Source organism: Balaenoptera musculus, chromosome 20 (genome assembly GCF_009873245.2).
Source record: "Balaenoptera musculus isolate JJ_BM4_2016_0621 chromosome 20, mBalMus1.pri.v3, whole genome shotgun sequence".
Lineage (NCBI taxonomy): Eukaryota > Metazoa > Chordata > Mammalia > Artiodactyla > Balaenopteridae > Balaenoptera > Balaenoptera musculus.
In genome coordinates, this window is record NC_045804.1 from 41,513,547 (window position 1) to 41,535,822 (window position 22,276).

A 22,276-nucleotide genomic window follows, 5' to 3' on the forward strand; every position below is an offset into this window, starting at 1 on the left:
GAATATGTGTCACTGAGTAGGCCCTATTAGTAGCAGATATAAACTTGTGTAGAGGTTCCAAAGAAGGCAGATCCTGTCTGGTTAAAAGAGAAAAGAAAGATGGAGATCAGAAAAGGGTTCAGAGAAAGATTCATATTTTTACCATTCCTTTGTCTCTGGTACTTGTTTCAGAGAATTGTCTTCTCGCTGCTTAAACTGGATGTCGTCAATGGAATTCTCAGTAGCCATAATGGGGCCAGGGATGGTGCCGGGTAGGGCCTTGAGAGTCTTCTTACCCTACAGGAGCATGGTGGAGTAGATGCCACGCCACAGCAGATCAGGTCTTTGGTGATGGGGCTTTGCAGCCACATAATGATGTAGCCATTAAGAGCGAGTGTAAGCTTTAAGTTCATTGGCCTCTAAGATAGTACCATGTTGTGATTCCTGATGCTACTGTTGAAACATGAATCTTTCCTGTTCAGTAAGCAAACAAACAGTATGAAAAATAATAACCGGTGCTTAATAGTCTAGAAGCTGAAATGTTGTCCCAATCACTCGTCCACATTTCAGCATTATTTTCTGTGTATATGTTGAATTCACTTCCCCATGCTGGTCATGCTCGTCAGGTGTTAGAATAATCTAGTTTCTCCCAGTATTCATCATGATGCATGCACGTGGCCTTTTTGTTTGATTAATACAGAAGGTTGTTAATGCTGAGCCAGGTTTAGAAAACTGGGGATTGATATCTCCAAATGCTGAGCTGATCTCATGTTTTTCAGGAAAAACAATGACCTCTGTAGAATCTTTTTCCAACAACATTCTTATTTGCCCTTCATCAAGGTTTATTTATTATTGCACAGTAAGCTCACACTATAAATCAGAGCTCTTTCAGATGAAGCGACCAGTTTAAACCCAAAATCGAATATCCTGGAAGGAACTCACAGAGTTGTAGGACCCTGGGGGCTTAAGCACTAGAAGCAAGACCCTTTTTTCTTCCCCTAGCCAGACTCTCTCGGCTCCACTCCCCCCAATCTCTGTGTGTTGGCCTCATTCTGTCTTACTACAGGCTTCTTCTACACAGGGGAAAAAGTGGCCATGGGCAGCTCCAGGCTTGTATTATGCCAGCATAGCAACTTACAGGAAAGAGAAAATCTTTCCTACTTCAAAATCTATGAATCCCAAGGAAGGTCCACTCTGGATCACATGACCTCCATCCAGGCTCAAGCCCTGAGGCTGGGGAGTGTGGTCCTGGCATGGGCACCACTGCCTGTGGCTGGAGTCGGGGTAGATCGGCTCTTGGAGGCCTGGAAAGATGTCTCTCATTATTGTCCCAGAGTGTCCTGATGAGTCACAATGAAATTATTATATTCTTGGCAAGAAGCTAACAGTCTGTATTTTTTTCTACCCCTCATTAGTATCATGTTTTATATTTCTTTATGCTGTACATTACTATATCATAGGTTGGGACACAATTACTGTAACTTAAAAAGCGCTTTCACATACATTATCACATTCAATTGTTTTTAATAAGCCAAGCCATTTGTAATTATATTAACCCTATTTTACAGATGGACAAAAAGACTTAAAACCAAAGACCGCGGAGGCAGGAGAATTGGGGGCTTGATAAGCACACATCTTCTGGCTCCTTTGCTAGTTCCTCTTGGGTTCAGTGCCTTAAGACATCTGCCACCTGTATCTTTGTCTGGTTTGGGTCTTTGTTTCTCCCCGGAGAAAGGAGACTGTGCCCTCTGCAGCTGGCCCTTGAACAACATGGGGGTTAGGGGTGCAACCCTCCCTGTGGTCGAAAATCCAGGTAGATATAACTTACAGTCGGCCCTTGTTCCTTTGTACCCACAGATTCAACCAACCTCAGATGGTAGAGTACTGCTGTATTTACCATCGAAACGAATCCGTGTGTAAGGGGACCAGCGCGGTTCCAAGCCATGTTGTTTAGGGTCCACCGTACTTTTCCTGCAGACCCTCACACAGCCTCCTCTGTGCCGACCTCCCCCTCCTCCTCCAGTGCCGCGGATACTGTGCATGTTTAGTAAGTGGCGCTGACTGGAAATGAATTGGGGGTTTAAGACATTATCGTTCAAGGGTCGGTCCAACTGGGAGCCCGGGGCTGTGGTCCCAGCCACAGTGAGGGGACTGGTCCCCACATCTGTGGACCCGTAGGGAGTCAGCACAGGGCCTCCTCCATGGCCGGGAGCCTGTCTCTGGAGAGCCTCTGGTATTGCTGCCGGGACCATGGAAAGAGTGATCGTCCCTGCCTCCGGGCATTTCTCACCTCCTGTGCCCCTTCATCTTCCCTTGGAGAGACCATAGCAACACCATAGCCTCCTAAGCTGGAAGCCGTTCCTTAAGCTAAATGACACCCACCCCACCCCCCAAATGCCACAGGAGCCCAAAGATCGCACCCACCCAAAGCGGCACCCGTACCACCCATGCTGGCCGCGGCCACAAAGCGCACCCAGAAGTCAGATGCCCCTGTAGTCCTCTTTTTAGAAATGAATCACCACCCGGGAGGATACCACTTGTCCCTAGGGAAGAGTTTTAAGATGGAACAGAAAAAGGGCCAGGCCTTCCTGCACCCCTTATTCTCCCTGAGGGAGCAGCTTCTTAGAGGTGCAGGCAGGCCCCTCCCTTCCCCCGCTCCAAGGCGTGTGTTCCTCTCCCCGCTGACCAGGATGCGCACACCTCAGAGGGAAGCCTCTCCTCATCTTCCTCTGCTTCCCTTCTTGTCTCCATCGTGCGTCCGCGATGCCTTCTTGGGCTTTCCCCGATTAAGCTGGGGGAGATGGCCCCACACTTCTTTTTTTTCAATTCACAGCTGCCTGTTCCAATTTGCAGTGAATTACTCTAGAGATGGCCTAACGCTGCAAAGCTAGATAAGAGCAGTTGCTGAGTCATATCCAGGAGGGGTGGGTGTGTGTGTGTGTGTTCGTTTTGATACTGGCTCCACGTAGTGAATATAATACTATGAAATGCTTGTTCTCTTTTATTGGTCTCCCCCCTATAATGCTTGTTGGAACTGACTCAGAAGTCTTATCAACTGGCACGTCTACCTAAACTGTAGCTTAGTTTCTCATTGCTGCCGTAACAAATCACCACAAACTTGGTGGCTTACCAGTGGTCCCCAACCTTCCTGGCACCAGGGACTGGCTTCGGGGAAGACGGTTTTCCCACGGGCGGGAATGTGAGCGATGGAGAGCAGCAGATGGCGCTTCGCTCGCGGGCCCGCCGCTCACCGCCTGCTGTGCGGCCCGGTTCCTAAGGGACTGCAGAGCAGCACCGGTCTGCGGCCTGGGGGCCCCTGGCTTAAACAACAGAAATTTGTTTTCTCACAGTACTGCAGGTCAGCAGGCCGAAAGCAGTCCAAAATCAGTATCGCCGATTTGATTTTGGCCTAAAGTCAAGGGGTTGGCAGGACTGTGCTCCTTCCAGAGGCCCCAGGGAGAATCTGCTCCTTGCCTCCTCCAGCTTCTGGGGCAGCCGGCACCCCTTGGCTTGTGGCCGCATCCTTCCGGTCTCTGCCTCCCTGATCCTTCTCTCCCGTCCGTGTCAAATCTCCCTCTGCCTCCCTCTTATAAGGACACCTGTGATTGCCCTTAGCCTCCGCCTGGATAATTCAGGATACCCTCTCTATCTCAGCATCCTTATGTAATCACATCTGCAACGTCCTTTCTTGCAATGTAATGTTACAGTCACAGCCCCCAGGGGTCAGGATGTGGCTATCTTTTGCGGGGCTGTTCTTCAGCCTACCCTCTGCCCATCCCCATAATTTCCACGCACATATCCCCAAGTTCTATGGAAGGGTTAGCTCCCCTCCCTTTTGACTTCCTGAATCTGAGGAGACCAGCTTCCCAGCACTGCCCTTGTGCTCGTTATCTTTGTACTTTCTGCCATCTGCAGAAGCCACGGGATCCTGGGTGTCTCGCAGCCAGCCCTCCAGAGGGCAGAGGACGTTAAACGTGTCCTCTAGTCAAGACACCTTCTTCCCCCAAACCTGGTGGGCCAGGACAGGCACAAGCCTTAAAGTGGGTAGACCCCAAACAGGCCAGTTTTGTTACCATGAGAATCAAGTTGTTTTGCGTTTGCTTAGATTTAACTCGTGCAGGGAACGTCTTGCCTCTGCCTGTCTGACGGGGCATCTCTAGAATGTCAAGCCAGCAAGGGCAGGAAGCAGATCCTTGGCCCCTGGCCCACGGTGCCTGGCGATATCTCAACAGACTAGACACCCAGTCACCACTCATCTTGCCCACACCCCTCGGATAGCCACGCGGGCCCCCACCCCCGCTGTGGTGGGCCACCACCAGCCAGTTATCTCACCAGCATACGGGGTAGATCTGGAGGCACCAGACACGGCTTCAGATGCCACTAGTGTCATTCTGAAGCCCTGCGTTTGGATGGAGGTCTTGTTCCTGTGACCTTTTTTCAGGCAAAAAGTTGAATCCCATGCCAAATACTGTGTTACAGTTCTAAGAGGCGTGTGCTGTCATCATAAACACCATGTATACTGCTGCATGAAGACACCACTTGACGGTGAGGGCTGGGGAAAGACACCCATCGTGAAAAGGTGAAAAATAGTCCCATGAAAAGTCATCATGGAGAAACCAGCGGTGGTGCTGTATGGCACTGCTGATAATTGCGGGCCCTGGCATCAGCTCCTATCTGCCGGGAGCAGAAAGTTGGGGGTGGGGAGAAGAAGGGACTTCGTGGGGACTGTATGTGACAGAACACTTCCTCTCTACTGTAAGAATTCTCTCGAAAGGAAATAGAAAACAGTTCCGGGTGATCAACAGAAGATTTTTCTTGGTTGGAAACCTCTGCTATCTCCTCATCAAGAAGAACTATGCCTGGGGCTTCCCTGGTGGCACAGTGGTTAAGAATCCGCCTGCCAGTGCAGGGGACACGGGTTCGAGCCCTGGTCTGGGAACATCCCACGTGCCGTGGAGCAGCTAAGCCCGTGAGCCACAACTACTGAGCCTGCGAGCCACAACTGCTGAAGCCCACGTGCCTAGATCCCATGCTCCACAACAAGAGAAGCCACCGCAATGAGAAGCCTGCGCACCACAACGAAGAGTAGCCGCCACTCGCCGCAACTAGAGAAAGCCCATGCGCAGCAACGAAGACCCAACGCAGCCAAAAAAAAAAAAAGAGAAAACTATGCCTTGAAAATAGGGGTCCAGACTTACCAGCCCACAAAAAACAAAGGCTTCATGAAGCAGAATGACCAGGAGACAGAGGAAAAGTCTCTAGCTCCTTCCAATTATCCAGCCCCGGTTTCCACTTTTCCTTGATGTATTTCTCATAGACACGGACACTATCCAGGTGTCTACAGCGTAACCTTTTCATACCTATAAGCACAATTGAAGAACTTTTTTCAAACTCAGAATTAACAAAGGACTTGATCCGAATAGATACAGTGATGAAATAGAAGGCTTAGAGAACTGATTTGAGGAGCAAAGAGTTGGATACGGTCTGAAAAAATGTATAGGAGGGAGGAAAAAAAAGAGGGAGTTCTTGGTGAGTCTGGAACATTATTCAGCAAATACTTACAGACCACCTGCTATGTGCTCGGCCAGACACTGGGCTAGGAAGTGGAGAGACAACAGAGAACCAGACCCCAACCCTGCCCAGGAGCTTACAATCTAGTTGTGGGGAGGGGGTACTGGATGAGTAAACAGGCGATTACAATCCAGTGTGTTAAGTACATTGAAGAGACAGTGAGCCCTGTCTTGAAGGATCAGAAAAGGCTCCTAAAAGTGATGCTGATGTTGAGAATCAAATGACAAATAGAAGTTGGTCTGGAAAATGGACCAAGAGCCTTCCAGGCAGGAACAGCACGTGCAAAAAGGCCTGAAGGCAAAAGCATCACGGCAGATGGGTGTATGTGGGTGAAACCAATAGACTAATAGCTGCATGACCCAGAGAGATAGGGAGGTAAGTGTCTCGGGGGAGAAAAGATGGTGAGAAGTGGGAGGAAGCATGCGGTCCAGCCCAGCTCTCCCCGCAGCTGAGTAACACAGCCTCTTGTACATTTTAGCTGTTGTCACTGAAGGTAGGCTCCCCACAGGCCGGCAAGCTGCTTCATCCTCTCTGCTTTCTTCCTGAGACCCCCAAGAGACAGTGGCCCCGTTTCTCAAATTGGAAAGCTAGAGGGAGGGCCTTAAGGAAGGTGTCAGAAGCAGAGCCCACCGCAGTGTCGCTCGTCCCAGACCTGGTAGTTGTGGGGCAGAGAAATTTGAGTCCCAGAAGCTGAAATACATCTTCCTTTCCAGCAGGGTTCTGGATTCATCCCTAATCTGGAGCAGCTTATCGGATGCACAGCTCAGGTGTCACACCTAAGACACCAGGGGAAAAAAGTTCTTGGGATCACCTGGAAAAAAACAGGGAATTTTAGAAATCACCTGATAAGAAATGTCAAGTAATACTGACTGGAAATCAAACCACAGCAGCTGCTTTCCACAGCTGCATGCCATGTGGTGACCGTGTTTGAAGACTTTGACTAAAAGAGGCTAAAAATAACCAGGAATGTAAAACCCTTCAGGAGTCAGGTCTCTAAATGAGATAGCCCAAGAAATCCACATGGGTATGAGGATGGGGAAGGGGAAGGAGAGAGAGGGGAGGTTTGTCTTTGAGCCACTGGCTCAGTGGTCAGAGGATTATCACCTGAGAGGTCGAAGAAATAACACTGCTGGACCCCAGGAGCCTGCTGTTCCCCTTTCATATTCATTGGTTCAACGTTGTGGTACCCATTTTACAGATGGTGAAAAATGTATGGCGCCACCTGAACTCTTGCAGACTGAGGATTCCTAATCTCAGCTCTAATCCGAGTCCAGTTGACTTCCTACGGAAAACAAGAGTAATGAAATGTAGAAATGTCACCTCCTCCTTGTTTCCATCCTACACCTCGGCCCTGGTAGCGTGGTGAGAGCTTGTGCCACTGTGCTAAGAAGCAACCTTTTATTTAGTTGTGAAACTGAGACTGGGACTTTCTCTGCAGTGGAAGAAAGAGTAAGGTGACGTCAGAAGGAAGCATGCTTCACCAAAGACAAAAGCAAAAGGATGCTTTTTATATTGTGGGAAACTCAAAAAGATATAGATACTCATTTAGCCCCAAAGAAAATAGATATGCTTTCCCATGCAGAGAAACCACCAATGAATATTTTTTACTGCATTTTTCTAGTAAGAAAAACGAATTTGTCCCTGGTTGTGGTAGCTCTATAGTAATCATAATAATAGTAACCACAAATGCTTATTAAGTGTTTATACTCCAGACACTGTTGAGAAAGCTCTTTGCCACGGATCACGATTTTTTGATCTTCACAAAATCTATATGAGGGGTGATACTACCATTATCCCTATTTCATGATTAAGGAAACTGAGGCCTGGACAGGTTTAGAAATTTGCCCCCGGTCACACTGCCTCTCAGTGGAGAAGTCAGGGTTTGCTCCGACCAGACTCACGATGCTTTAGTTCACTGCCTCAGGTTCTATTATTTTGTCATAAAGACTAAATAGACTGATTTCTAGAATCTTCTCAATTTCCGGTGAAGAGTTTTTCTGTTTTTCATTTGCATTTTGCTCTTTCATTATTGGTGATATTTGGTACTTCTACCCTTTCCTTTCCTCTTATAAACTAGATGAATGGACGCTGAGTTGGAAGTCTGAGGTCTGGGTGACAGTTTCACTTCTGCCACTACCTACCTAAGTGATCTGGCGCAGTTCACAGCCTCTTTGGGCCTGGTTCCTTCTCTGGAAAATGAAGCTGTAGGATTGTAACGAAGGTCCACGCCTATGCTGAATACACCCTTTTCTCTTTCCTACTGCCCCTCTTGTCCTCCCATCCCCCCATCTCTCTTCCTTCCTTCTCGTCCTGGCCACTAGCAAGCCCTCAGGCCCTCCGTCCTCTGCGTCTCTGGTCTTCTGTCTTACACATGGCAGGCAGGCAGGCAGGGGACGTGGTGTGAGAGCACACCCTTGTCAGGAAGCTTGGGGACACGGATAGTAAGGAGATAGACAAGCAGTGTGAGGTAGCTCAGTGGAACGCTGGCCGTCCTCAAGAGTGTAGGGTGAGTCAGTCTTGGCTTTGGGAGCTCTCTGCCTCTGCTCTGGTTCTTCCTTGGTCCCCATCATTAGCGTCCTCGTACTGCCCTTCGGCTTCCTATCCCAGTCCTCTTTGTACCAGGTCATCCCATCCTCCTCCTGTCGTGCCTCATCTGAACATCACGTGGTACTTGTCCTGTATCCCGTTCCCTCAGGACTCTGCTGTCTGTTAAGGAAACAGTATGTCCCATCTTCCTCATGTGTTCACTCAGCATCCCCTCCAAGCATATACAGTACTTTATCTCGTCTCTTTTGGCTGCATTGGGTCTTCGTTGCTGCGTGCGGGGTTTCTCTAGTTGCGGCGAGCGGGGGCTACTCTCCGTTGCGGTGCACGGGCTTCTCATTGCGGTGGCTTCTCTTGTTACGGAGCACGGGCTCTAGGCGCGCGGGCTTCAGTAGTCATGGAGCGCGGGCTCAGTAGTTGTGGCACACGGGCTTAGTTGCTCCGCGGCATGAGGGATCTTCCTGGACCAGGGCTTGAACCTGTGTCTCCTGTATTGGCAGGCGGATTCTTAACCACTGTGCCAGCAGGGGAGTCTTTATCTCGTCTTAAGAAACATCTAAAAATTAAGAAGGCCTTCAAGAAATTATGGTGGTTTGGGGCAGAATTCTTTCATTCTGACCACCAATGGAGCACCTACTTTTGCTCCAAAGGCTTCCTAACCCTGAATCCAGTGCTTTCATGATTAGGAGAGAATGCCAGGCCTCCCACGGTGAGATGGGAGCCAGGACGGCAAGTGGGAGGATACCCCAGGAAGAGAATTGATATGATAACTTTGTCATTTTTAGTTTTTCTTTTAACTACAGAACAAAAAATCATTTTCTCCTGAAGAATATGTACATTTAATTAGACATGAATATTTGAAATAGTCCGGAGAAACAGATTTACTTAATTCTGGTCGGCTGGTTAGGATTCCATGGACAAAGAAGCAATCACCAGCCATGTCTCAGCCAATTAAGGTTTTCCCAACTCATTTTAAATTATTGGGCATTCATTTCACTAGTATCTATTTAATATTTAATATTCCTTGAAGCACAGGCTACCAAGCAAAGGAGCAACTTATATGAGGCCATGAAAATTCCTCTTCCTTTAACTTCCTCAGAGTTCTTTCCAGTTTGTTGATGATTGTGTGGGAATCTGTGGGCCTTCGTCACACAAAGTCAGCCCCTAAAGGGAGACTGCTCTAACGTTCACCATCAGAATTCTCCTTTTAGACTGCAGAAACGGCGTGCATCGCCTGAGCCTTCACATCCCTATTTTAGGTGTGTTTCCAAGGAGTAGGTTGGTTGTCATGGTTTGGGAGAACTTCACCGTCAGGATGCAGTAACTCTAGGGGGAGGCACGGCCCATCTGTCCCTAAGGGAGAGGTCCAGAGGGAATAAATAGCCTGCTGGCCAGAATGTTCTAGATGTTTCCCTGCTTAAAGCAGCCCTCAAGGTTAGAGCCTCTCTCAAGGCCCAGTTCTAGAATTCTCAGCTTCCAGAATGGAGGTTTGGTCTCTTCGGTCAGTCCTTTAAAAGACAGCGTGTTATCTGTAGGCCTTGCTGAGCAGAGGGGGCTCATTCCCTGCCCTGTGTCCTCAGCATCTTAGTCCTTCCATTCCCTGTTTATTCTCCAGCTGCCGGGAAGATGAGCTTTGCCAGTCATCTTTGACTATGGTCAGGTCAGAATTCTGGGACGCAAGAGTAATCGCAGTTTGCGTTTCTTACTCTTATTCATGGTTTTTCTGTCACTGGCTGTGGCAGGGTCTGGTTGAGAAGACTCCTCCCGTACCCTGGGATGCCAGAGTGGCTTCCCAGATGGTCCCCAACTACTTAGGACTCTTGGAGTAGACACAGCGCCTGTCCAGAAAGAGAGACCCAGTTGTATGGGTCAGGAAAGGGCCCTCCGTTCAGTCGGAGACTGCGCCCTCTCATTCCTGGGAACCCCACAGCTCGCAGAGCAGTTGGGAGCCAGCTCCTGCCAGCCCACACTGCCCTGTCAACATGCCTATTATTCATCAACATCCCTCTTTATTTTCTTACCAAGTATGATGCTCCAGACCCAAGCGAGATGTGTCATACAGGGGAGACTTCACCTGGTGGATAAGAAGGCATATGTTCCTGCCCACGCTCTGCTGAGTTTTCAGAAACTTCCCAGACACACCCGTTGGTCTTTGTTTGCCTTCACGGCGAGGCCTTAAGGCATCGTGCTCCCAGGATGTTTCTGGGCCCAGTCCCTCTTACACTCAGGAGGCTGGTCTCCGGAAGTCCTCTCTGCAGATTTCACTTGTGCACCGTGGCCAGCCATCGCCCTTGCCTGGGATGTGGCGAGTCCCATCATGGGCTCAGCAGTTGCAGCGATGATTAAGGCCAGTTTCTGCCCTCAGAGGACAGTTTCATGAGCTTTTCCCTGTTTGTGCTGAAATAATACAGTTTGAGAGAGAGTACCATGGGGTGGGGCTTCAAGTACCAAAAAAAAAAAAAAAGTGCACAGATTGATTTTCTTTTTCTGGAGCAGGAATCTGAGCAGGAAAATTGTCACGTGTGGCAAACTGCTGCAGGATGGTTCCCGTGGGCCTTGGTCTTCAGGGTTTCCGCTAATCCTATTTCACATGTCTGCAGGCTAGCCCTTTCTCCTCCCTTTCCTTTTAACTATTTCTGGCTAATTCACAGCCCTGGTTTTAAAAAAAAAAAAAGAAAGGGAGGAAGGAAGGAAAGAAAGAGAGAAAGCAAGCCTATTTGCCCAAATATTCCGTTTCTTGATGTTTTTGTCTTAAACCAGTCACATACCCTTAGCTAACCCAAATCCATATGCCCATTCCCTTTTAGCAGCCCAGTGAGCTCATCAATATGCCAGCAGATGATCTAAGCCCCCAATTATCACCTTCTCTAGAAAGACAAACAAACAAAAACAGCCGGAAGGAGGGAGGGCGGATTGGAAGCGGGTGCACGATAAATGATGCATAAAACTACAGCCTAAAAGGGGCCCCCGCCGCCCGGCCCCTCGGAGGGCGTGCGTGTGTGTGAGCGCACATTTTCCACCCGCCGGCCGAAGCACCCCAGCTCCGGGCCGGCGGCGGCGGCGGCGGCGGCATTTTAATGTCAGATGGAATCGCTAATGCCCGCGTTGCCATGGCGACCGCGGGAGCGGCGGAGCTAAAAGCCGCTGCCTGGGCCTGGCGCCGCCTCCCCCGCTGCAGCCCACCCGGGCGGTGCAGATTCCCTTTGTCTTGCTCGCTCCCCGCCTCCTCCCTCTCCCTCTCTCCCTCTCTTTCCTTTTTAATCCCCCTTCTCCCCCTCTTCCATCCTCCCTCCGCTCCCGGCCTCCCTCTCCTTTGTTGCCCCGCCCCCACGCTCCCCGGCACCAGCCCTTCCCGAGCTGCCGCAGGTCCTGGACCCCTGGCCTCCGCTCCGCCGCAGGTGCCGGATCAAGCAGCCCGCTCCCCTCACCCGGAGGCATAGACAGGCCCGGGGCCCGGTTGTTATTCTTGGGGACCTTATGCCTCACTTGAAACCAGTCTTTTAAAAAAGAGGATTAAGAAAACAGGAAGTATTGTTCTTCCCGCACCTGGACGGCTGCCCTTCGGCACATGGTCTGTCTCGCCGGCCCCCGGCCCGCCGTGGTCGCCCTGGCGTGAGAGGACTGGCCGAGGCCCCCCGCGGGCGCTTGTTGCCCCTCGCCGCTCCCCAGAGTGACTGGAGCTGACAGTCATGGAAGTGCACGTGCCTCATCTGGCCTCGGAGAGGACGCAGCAGCTATGGCAGTTCCTCACCTAGATGGGCTTTGCTGCCCCCAGAGCAGAATTACCAGGGCTTCCAGGGCCTGAACTCCTGATTGGGGGCGGGGGGCCGGGGGGTAGTGTCCTGTACTGCTATTCGCATCCACCTAAGCTGGTAATGAAGAGCACTGAGACCACAGTAATGACCCCCAACCCGTAACCCTTGTGTCATCCATCTTTGTCCTGGGGCAGCATAGCAGCTCTAATGGCACTGGCTTAAAATGTCAGATTAGCTCATGGTCTAGCTGATGCCCTCATCTTCGAGGAGAAAAAAAAAAAAGGCAAAAAGAAAACAGATTTGTGCCACTCTATTGGAGTGTCTGTAAAAAGGACACACCATGGTCTAATTAGATTTTAAAAATAAAAGGCATTTTCTAGACACCAACTGTATCCAACACATAGTTAGGTATTTGGCTTAACACTATGTTTTGGAATGACTTCTTCCATGTTCTGAAGGCTACACCTAGTATTTAAATGATGAAACACTGATTAGCAGCCAGCAACCTTGGACCACTCTTACCATGGTCTTGAGTCAGTGGCTCTGCAGTATCCATCTTGCTTCCATAACATACCATGGCCCCGTCACTGTCATTCCTACATCTGAAATGAAAGGTATGCCTTTAAGATGGTTAAAGGCTGGGGTTTTGCTTTAGAGTCCCTGCCCCCCAGTGAGTATACATGTATATGTATGTAGGTATTGGCTACATTCACACAGAACAATGCCTGCACGGATGCACACACAGTAAGTGGAACTGCGGTTGCCTCTAGGGAACACTTTCCCCAAGAGTAGATGAGACTAGACTACATCCCCCCACTGATTCCAAAGCATTCTGCACTTTTTCCGTTCAGAGCTCTTCCCAGAATTAGGGATAAACAGGGATAAACAGTGATGAGTGTGTAATTCATGTTTACGTACGTCTCCGCACCAGACTGTAAGCTTGGTGAGGGCAGGAGCAACGCTTGTCTTTTACGCCCCTGTATCTTCAAGGGCCAGCACACATTCAGGGTTTAGTATGTATCTGTTGAATAAAGAGATGAGAAGTGGACAAGAAAGAGGGTGCTGACAGAGTGATGGGGCCTGGGGGCTGTCCAGAGGGTGAGCAGGGGTGCCCATCTCCACGGTCCTCTTGTGAGCTTAGGGGCCCCCCCCAGGGACTCCACCCTTCCTGTACAAAGTACCTCAATAAAGCTGTTCTAAGTAATTCTTGTGTAACTAGAATATGTCTGAAACTCATCATAATAAAAAGCTTGATGAATCAGTTAAATTGTAAATAAGGGGAACGCTGTCATTTGCCAAGCCAGTTCCTGAGCAGCTGACTGGAGCACTTACCCAAGGCAAGGCAAGGCAGCCGTTCTTTCTGGTCCTTCCCAGGGAAGGTGATGCTTTGGTGCTCTGCGGCAGGGCCTCACAGGAATACTACCCAGGGCTTTAAAACACTAACAAACCTCCAAGGGCCCACATGCAGACTGGCTGATCAGAGTCTCTCCAAGTAAGGACTGACCACTGCTTTTCAGATGCTCCTCTGACAATCCTGATGCTCAGTCAAGGTTAACAGCGTTGCTCTGTGGGCTCCCAGAAGTGGAGGTAAGAGGACGCAAGGACACTGAAACTCACCAAACCCAGAGATTCGGCTTCAGCTATGAAGCTGATGCTGATACACTTTAGGCTGAACGAAGAGATGATTGGCTGCGGCCCACTCCAGCTTGTTTCAGCACTGCTCACAGAACCTCCCTTTGCCTTAAAAAGCCTGCTTGTCCCCTCCTTTGACAGTCGTTTAAAACAAATCTGTAACTGTCTAATCAGGGCACGAACCATTTTTCAGACTTGCCCAGGCAGCAGTGACCTAAATATTACTCAGGGTGTCTGACTTCCAGCCCCAGAGGAAGAGTGTATTTGGTTTGATTGTTTTTATGCTGATGAAGTTGAGCCAGTAATTCAAGGTCCCCATAGGGATGGCTGAATCATTCGATGCTATGAATTAGTTCTTTAGACCGAATGCAGTGGTGCAGAGTTATTATTGAATTACTCACTTCTCAATAGCATCACTTATGCACTCACTCGATCTAATTTGTTGTGCCATTTTTAATTGATATGAGCTAAAATGAGCAGAACCTGGAGGGTTTGGTGGGAGTGGCCCAGCCCATTTATACCAGCCAGGTATAAAGAGTAGATCTCTGGAAAATGTGACTAACCCATTTCGGAGCCAACGGGCGTAGCGGCAGATTGCTCTGCTCTCTCTCCCAGGTAACCCTGCAGGCAGTAAATAGAGCCTGTATTAGAAGCCACAAAAGCTGAAAACACACACAGCAGGGAAATCTGCCTAAATTGCCCAACAAGATATCAGGTGCAATTGACTTTCCACTAGAAGTGTGTCTGCCCGCAAGGTCAAGGCAATTTGGCAAGAAGCCACATGGGGACACTTTACGTTGAAATCTCTTAGGAAACTGAGGACAGGGAAATAAAGGTTAGTCTTGGGCTCTTCAACCAAGTTAGTGATTGTGGAGAGAACAGGAACTCTTCAGGTCAGGCAGGAAAAGCACCGGTGTGGCCCGGGCAAACCCACACTGTCTTTCCCAGCCAGCAAGCTCCAGCCTGGATCCAAACAGCCCATTTCTGGGAACTTAAAATAAAAACTAAGATAGCAGTCGAATGGTCTCAAGTCCCCTACAGGGCCTTTGATGTGTATCCCAGCAGCAGCAACATGGCGAATGGTTTCTGTAATGTGGGATTCCCGGGCAAGTGGGCCTGGACCACCGCCACTGGTTCCTCTCTCATTATAGGGCCAGAAATAGATGCCGCGTCCCAGGAAAGGGGAAGTAAGGCTGCATGGAATGTTTCATCTGTTGGAATATTGTTCTGCGCCGCCTGACAAGATTACTGAGTTCTCAGTTCTGTAGCAGTGGCATTGAGTAAGAGTCTGAAAATTGATGCATTATGTACTCGCTTAAAATAGCAAATGCAGAATAGGAAAAGCAGAGCTGCTAAGAAGTGTGCAGAACATATTGATGGAAAGGCCTGTGTTGCCTCTGTCATTACCAGCATGAAAGGGTGTATCGGAGCAGGGGGTGGATTTTCCATCAAAAGCATTCGTGTGGTAAAGGCTTCTGTACCACAATGAGTCAGGGGTACATTTTTTAGCTAACATAACTGAGTGCAAATCCTTCTGTTCTCAAACAGGTGGTAGAAAGTGAGCAGTTTGTTTCTTTTCATCTCAGTGTTCTGGGTTGGTTCATGAGATAGTTGCTTCTATTTTAACCTTGTTGAGTTCCCCCTTAGAACAGAAATCCCCAGTTACTCGCTACCTAATCAGATATTCCGCACTGTGGATTACAGCTGCCTGGATGGGCAGCAAGGTGTAGGGCGAGTGAGGTGGAAAGTGCATAAAAGGAATGTATCATCCGCCCCCGAGAAGAAAGCATCATGTTTAGTCAGCATAGATGGGATTTTAAAATGCTCAAGAACAAGTTAAAAGGGCCTTCTGAATTCAACAAGCCTTTTCACCAATATGGCCCTAGGAGGAGGCATGGTTATTGCTTAAGGGGCTATCCATGGTCAAGCCAAGAGGCCTTGAGACACAAGGGCAAGGGTCCCTTCAGCCCCTGTATCACTTGTTTAACCAACATTCTAAACATAAGAACCTCCTTCTTTAAAGCACTTGGCTCCATTAACAAACGTTCAAGGGGCACTTACTCCGAGCCAGGCATTGCCCTAGCCACTGTGCCTATGTATACTTTGTCCTTTAACTCTCACCAAAACCCTTTGGAAGAAATCGTTACCACTGTTTATTCTCCCAGTTCAGGAAACCAAGCTTCAAAGGATAAGTGATTGCCCAGAGCCATACAGCTGGATTCACACCCTAGACTGGCTGATTCCAAAGGCCTGTTCTCTGTACCACGCCCCCGTTGTCTCCTGTCTTGATTAAGCAACATTCCTAGAAATACACAGAACCTGGAAGTCCCCAGTCCCCGTGTCTTCCCTGCTGCTGCTGCCAGCTGGAATGTCTGACTCCCGGGTGTGTTATCACCAGAGTTCCAAAGGACTCGTTAGTATCCACGAGAAATCACTTTTTCCAGGCTCAGCAAGCAGTTGGATGTGCAAACCGCCCCTACATGGGAACTTGAATTAACTGTTCAGGAAACCATAACGTGCTGATTGTTGTTGGACCGTGACCAGTTTCCGGTTTCCTGGAGGTCACCACAGTTCTAGAGAACGTGACCTTTTATTTGCAGAGCAAGAATTAGGCCTTTCTTTTCCTCGCCCCTCCCCTCCACCTTTATAATTTGCACTATTGCTGCTAGGAATACTGCTTTTAAAGTTTGGATATTTTCAGATAAAAATTGCTGGAAAGAATGGTGGGAAAAGTATCAACAAGAAGACCATTGATGGGCTTCCCTGGTGGCACAGTGGCTAAGAATCCGCTTGCCAATGCAGGGGACACGGGTTCGAGCCCTGGTCCGGGAAGATCCCACATGCCGCGGAGCAACTAAGTGCATGTGCCACAACTACTGAGCCTGTGCTCTAGAGCCCGCAAGCCACACCTACTAAGCCCATGTGCCACGTGTGCTACTGAAGCCTGAGCGCCTGGAGCCCGTGCTCTGCAACAACAGAAGCCACCGCGATGAGAAGCCCACGCACCGCAACAAAGAGTAGCCCCTGCTCGCCGCAACTAGAGAAAGCCCGTGCGCAGCAACGAAGACCCAAGGCAGCCAAAAATAAATAAATTAATTAATTAATTAATTAATTTTTTTTAAAAAAAGACCATTGAGACTTCCCTGGTGGTCTAGTGGTTAAGACTCTGCGCTTCCACTGCAGGGGGCTCAGGTTCAAACCCTGCTCAGGGAACTAAGATCCCACATGCCGCGGGGAGTGGCCAAAAAAAGAAGAAGACCACTGAATAAAAAGTGAGAAACGTTAAGGAGTTTAGGGTGCATGAGAACGGTAGTCAGGCTGCTCACTTGCCATTTTAACACGGAATTGTCAAATTGGAGGCTTATTTGCTTAATATAGCACGGCACCAGGATAATATTGTAAATACTTACTTTATAGCAGAATTTACTTACAAAATAGGTTTGGGAAACAATTTTGATATCTGATCTCCCCACTGGATCACACAGTCCTTTAAGGGGGGGAGAACAATGAGGTGTATGTTCCCCAGTGAGTCCTCATAACATGTAGCGAAACCCTTTGGATCATTTCCAGAGGAAGTGAAACTCAGCATTGTCCCAAACCAAACTCACTCTCTGTTTCCTTCTCCATCACCCCCGCTGACAACCTAGGGTTGTGGAAGACTCTACCTTTTACCATCTACGTTCAGTGGTCACCAAATTCTTGCTCTGAAGCATCTCTCAAACTTGACCTGTCTCTGCCCTCTTAACAACCACAGCCCTTTCTTCCCTGATTTACAGTTTCCTACCTGGTCTGCCTGCTTTTAAATGCCCCCATCAGTCTATCCTCCACATCACCTGTTTCCTATCAATTTCATGTATTCGCTCGTTTATTAAATAAGCACCTACTTTATGCCAGACACTCTCAGGCACAGCGATAAGGAGGAGGTCCCATTCCCATGGAGCTTCCCTTTAGGAAGGGGGTGGGAGCCATAGGAAGACAGACAGTAAACAAGCCAAGAAGCAAATAGGTCAGTTTCAGATAGCGGTAAGTGCACTGATGAAAACAAAGTATTATCTCTCTTCTCCACTCAAGGATCCTTAAGGGAGTCCCCACTGCCTGCAGAGTTAAGCCTAAACTCCTCGCCTGTTATCTACCCCAGCCTCTCTCCCACCACAGTCTCCAGACACAGTTGCATCCTGAACTACAGCCCCACGCTTGCCGTTCCCTGCATATTCTCTAAATTTCACTTTTAGGCTTCAACAAGGCCATCTCTGTTCGTCCGAGTCCTCCTCACCCTCCAAGGGGCAGTTCGTCACCTCCTGTCTTTGGGTTTTGGAGATCTGGGCTGGGGAGGCCCAGGTAGGCTGCAGGGAGGAAGGGCAACTAGAGCTTGAGGGACGTTGTTGGAGGGAGGAGAGGTGCCGGCCGAGCTGGGCGAGGCTGCTGGGCTGAGGGTGTGCCCGTTCCAGGGGATTCCGCACGCTGCCCCGCGGCTCTGGCTTCCTCCACAGGCATGGGGAGCAGCGTGAGGAAGAGAAATCAGGTCACATTCTGGACCGGGGTGCTGAGAGCCCAGTTTATTCCCATGATGCATCTGCATTTCAAAGCCTCAAGCTCCACGGCCCAAGAGGCTGCACCCAGCAGCAAGCAGGCAGAATCCTTCACTCCCTGCACCCTGCGCTTCCTGAGCGCACCCTGCAGCCCTTTAATGGTGCCAACTTTCGCGCCTTACATCGTAGCTGTTTGTCAGCAAGTCGGCCTCCCTCCCCAGACTCTGAGCTTCTTGAGAACGGAGGCTGTTTTATTATTTATCTTCTATCCCAGAGCCTTAGACGCAGATATTTGATGTAGGACATGTTTCAAGATAATGCCGAGGAATTCCTGAGCTCACGGCAAGACTTCTTCTTAGTTCCCAACCCTGTTCAAAAGTGCCATCATTAATCATATTTAAGCATTCTTTGATGACTCTCTTTTTAGTATATATGTCCCCAGTGTGTGTGTGTGTGTGTGTGTGTGTCTGTGTGTGTGTGTGTGTGTGTGTGTGTGTGTGTGTGTGTAGCTGCAAACCGCCTGCAATGCCCAGTTCTCGGATGGCAGAGACTGGGGTCCTACAAACTCCCCTGTGCAGTGGGGCCACAGCCCCACACAAATAGAAGCTCAGATGCTTCTTGATGATGGTGAATAGAACAGGTAGATACAGAATGGTATTCCAACAAACCACTAAAAGTCATCTGTTCAAAGGAAGATGCGGGTCCTGATTTGTGTTCAATCCAGTCTTATTTAGCACCTTCATTAATGATGTGAATAGAAAATAAACACCAGTGTTCACAGACGGAGCTGACTTTGGAGGTACTGTTAACAGAAGTGTCAAGATAGGAGGAGGAGAAATGTAAGCAGGAAACAGCCAAGATGGAAAAAAAGAAAAGAAAGTAAAAAAGCTTAACACAGCAAAGGGAAAAAAAAAATCTCTCAAACAGATATTTTTTGATAAAGTCCCAAAGACAATAGAGCCAGTCACTGAGATGAGAAGTTGAAGGGAGACAGAGAAAGAAGGGAGAGGTGGGAAGAGAGAGGAGGTCACGGAAGGTGGGATGGACGCAGAGGACCTGAGCTCAGGCTCCAGAGCCAACACCCTCTTGTTGGAGGTGATGGGGCAGCGCCCTGAGGGGACGCCACCCCCCCGGCCCCTGATGCCGCTCTGTCCACAGCTGCCATCCCATTGGTTTTGTGGTAGAGGTCTGGTTTGGTTTGGTGGTGTTTTGTTTTGTTGCTTCTGTTTTCTGTTCTTTCCTCATATCTGAGGGAGTGGTGGGTTTGTTCTTTTAGTTCAGTTTTGAAAGGTTTCATTATCCCCGGCATAAAGCATCAATTTGGACATTTTGGGAGGGACAGAGGAATGCCGCCTGTAAAGAGTCCAGATTCCAAATATATAAAGCAAAGTGGAACATCCTCACTGCCTTGGTCTCTGATGTTGGTGGAAGGGAAACAAATCCAAGGGCCGAGCAGCAGTCCCCGGGCCTCTCAGGATGGGCTCAGCCAGGCCACGTCCAGCACGCAGAGGCCAGGCCCGGGTCCACCTTGCCAGGGGAGGGCCCCCGACGCACGAAGAATAGGAACCTTCTGGTTGACAAAACCAGAAGCCAGGAGCCTCCAGAGAGCAACAGTCCTCCTCAGGGACTCCAGCTGGAAAGTCAAGATGCCAGTGTGTGCCGGGGAATAGTTTAAAAAAGTACATGAATTCTCCAAGCGCCAGGAGAGCACCCCTTCTTTGACAGCCTGGAATCAACCAGGCCTGGAAACACCAATGTAAAATGTTGTAAACGGGGGCTTCCCTGGTGGCACAGTGGTTGAGAATCTGCCTGCCAATGCAGGGGACACTGGTTCGAGCCCTGGTCTGGGAAGATCCCACGTGCCGCGGAGCAACTAAGCCCGTGTGCCACAACGACTGAGCCTGCGCGTCTGGAGCCTGTGCTCCGCAACAAGAGAGGCCGCAATAGTGAGAGGCCTGCGCACCGCGATGAAGAGTGGCCCCCACTTGCCGCAACTAGAGAAAGCCCTCACACAGAAACAAAGACCCAACACAGATAAAAATAAATAAATAAATAAATAAATAATTTTTTAAAAAAAACATAATATTGTAACTTAATGCCAATACATTAAAAAAAAAAAAAATGTTGTAAACGCCCAGGAAGCGAATGACAAGTGGTGACAGTGGGGGTCATGGCTGTGGGTCAGGATGCCCCAACCTTAGCACCATGACAGCAGATTCCAAATGCTATTTCCTGACTCATAAGCACCAAGTATTAAAGAATTTCGTGCAGCAGAGGTATTGCCCCACGCTACAGCTAGACACATCCGTCCATCTGAGGTCTAAATGCAATGGGGCAAAACATAAATAAATAAATAAATAAATAAATGGAAGGGGGCTTCAATGTGTCACTCAAGAAACAGACACCACTTTCCAGCTGTGCAGAACTCGTGACCTTGCTAAGCTTCTGTGCCCTCATCTATGGCGTGGGCATAATGACAGTGCCTCGTAAGGTGTCAGCAAGGATTAAAGGAGATGCTGCATGTAAAATGTTTAATGCAGTGCCTAGTGTGTGGTAAATTCTCCGTAAGTGGAAGATGATGATTGTCAAGCTCCCCTCCCCCAATCCAAGACCCCTTTTACAGCTACACAAGACACGCTGCTAAGTAGCACCAGCCATAGCCGGCAGACGGCTAAGTGATCATGGGGCATATCTGTTCACATTACTCCGGGCATTACTGAGAAACATGCATGGCACCAGTGTCTGCTCATCTCCATTCAACCTCAAAAAAAAAAAAAAAAAACAATACGTTCATTGATGTAATTCCTGGAACTTCTTCAACCTTGCGTGTATGTTTCCAGAAATCCATGAGTCCAAACGTTTGTCATCCTACGAACATTTTTGTTTCCCTGAGAACTTCATTAGCAATGGGGCGGCAGCACCTAATATGTGAGAGTTTGGATTTACAAAGCAAAGTAATGATTCACTTTGCAGAAGGGTTCTTTGGCTCCCGAAAAGCAACCCTGGAATAGTGAGCATTCCTAGGGCCTCTTCATCTGCCTTAATCACACTCTACACCTCAACACACCCTTGCACAGAGCACAGTGCCAGGAGGGCACCTGCTCCCCAAAGCCCAGCCCCTGCTCACCGATGGCACCAACTCACTTCTCAACAACACTGCTTTGAAGATGCTTGACATTGCCCTCGGGTCTTCTGGTTAGTATCCGATGTCAAAGTGAGTCCCAACTGCTTTCTTAATTATGTCTCTTTAAAAAATTCATTCTTTCTGTAGACAGTTATGGAACTCCTATTCCGTATCAGATGCTGCCCTAGGAGCTCTTGATTGGGGGATGAAAACTGCTCAGAAGCACTTAGTAAGTAGGGAGCTCAGCTAACGATTATATTCTAATGACTATTTTAGTGGCAGTGTGCACAGAGGTTAAGACTTGGACTCCAGCCCGGGTGCCTGGGTTCAAATCTGGCTCCACTCTGTGACCTTGGCAGGTACTTAGCCTCATTGGGCCTCATACCCTCTTCTGAAAATGGAACTTACTTCGTGCTGTCATGAGGATTTCATGAGTTGCTATTTGTAAAGCACTTTGCAAAAAAGCATACAAGGACTTCCCTGGTGGCGCAGTGGTTAAGAATCCGCCTGCCAATTCAGGGGACACGGGTTCAAGCCCTGCTCCAGGAAGATCCCACAAGCTGCGGAGCAACTAAGCCCGTGTGCCACAAATACTGAGCCCGCGAGCCACAACTACTGAAGCCCGTGTGCTGCAACTACTGAAGGCCACGCGGCCTAGAGCCCGTGCTCCACAACAAGAGAAGCCACTGCACTGAGTAGCCCATGCACCGCAACAAAGAGTAGACCCTGCTCGCCACAACTAGAGAAAGCCGGTGCGCAGTAAGGAAGACCCAATGCAGCCAAAAATAAATAAATAAATTTTTTTAAAAAGCATACAGTACTTACTATTGTTATCATATTCTCCTTTCATTTGATTTCTATTTGTATTGCATTATAGTAAGAGAAGATAGTTTCAGTCAGATGCTAATTCTTAAGTATTTATTGAACCACCTTTTAGGGTCTGTTACCTATTCCAAGTGTACTTCAAAACAACGTGTATTCTCTAATTGTTGGGCGTAGTTGAGCACACAAGCTTATTAATTGGGTTCAAATCTATGTTATTAATTGGGTTCAAGTCTATGTTCTTTTAATATCTGCAGATCTATACGTTTTGGGGAAAAGTATATTAAGATTGTTGACTATTTGCAGACATGTCATTACAT

At 48.8% G+C, this 22,276-nt stretch overlaps 1 protein-coding gene across 2 annotated transcripts in view; it reads left to right on the plus strand.

Moving 5' to 3' along the window:
- MYO1D (myosin ID) overlaps positions 1–22,276 on the plus strand; it is a 350,018-nt gene that overhangs the window by 315,150 nt on the left and 12,592 nt on the right. The window contains exon 22 of one of the 2 annotated variants that reach the window (XM_036837323.1): positions 1,837–1,951. The exons of the other annotated variant lie outside the window; for it this stretch is intronic. Coding sequence (XP_036693218.1) covers positions 1,837–1,933 — 97 coding nt within the window. The 3' untranslated portion in view covers positions 1,934–1,951. Of the gene's footprint in view, positions 1–1,836; positions 1,952–22,276 lie in introns of those variants that run through there. 2 annotated transcript variants of the gene reach the window in all.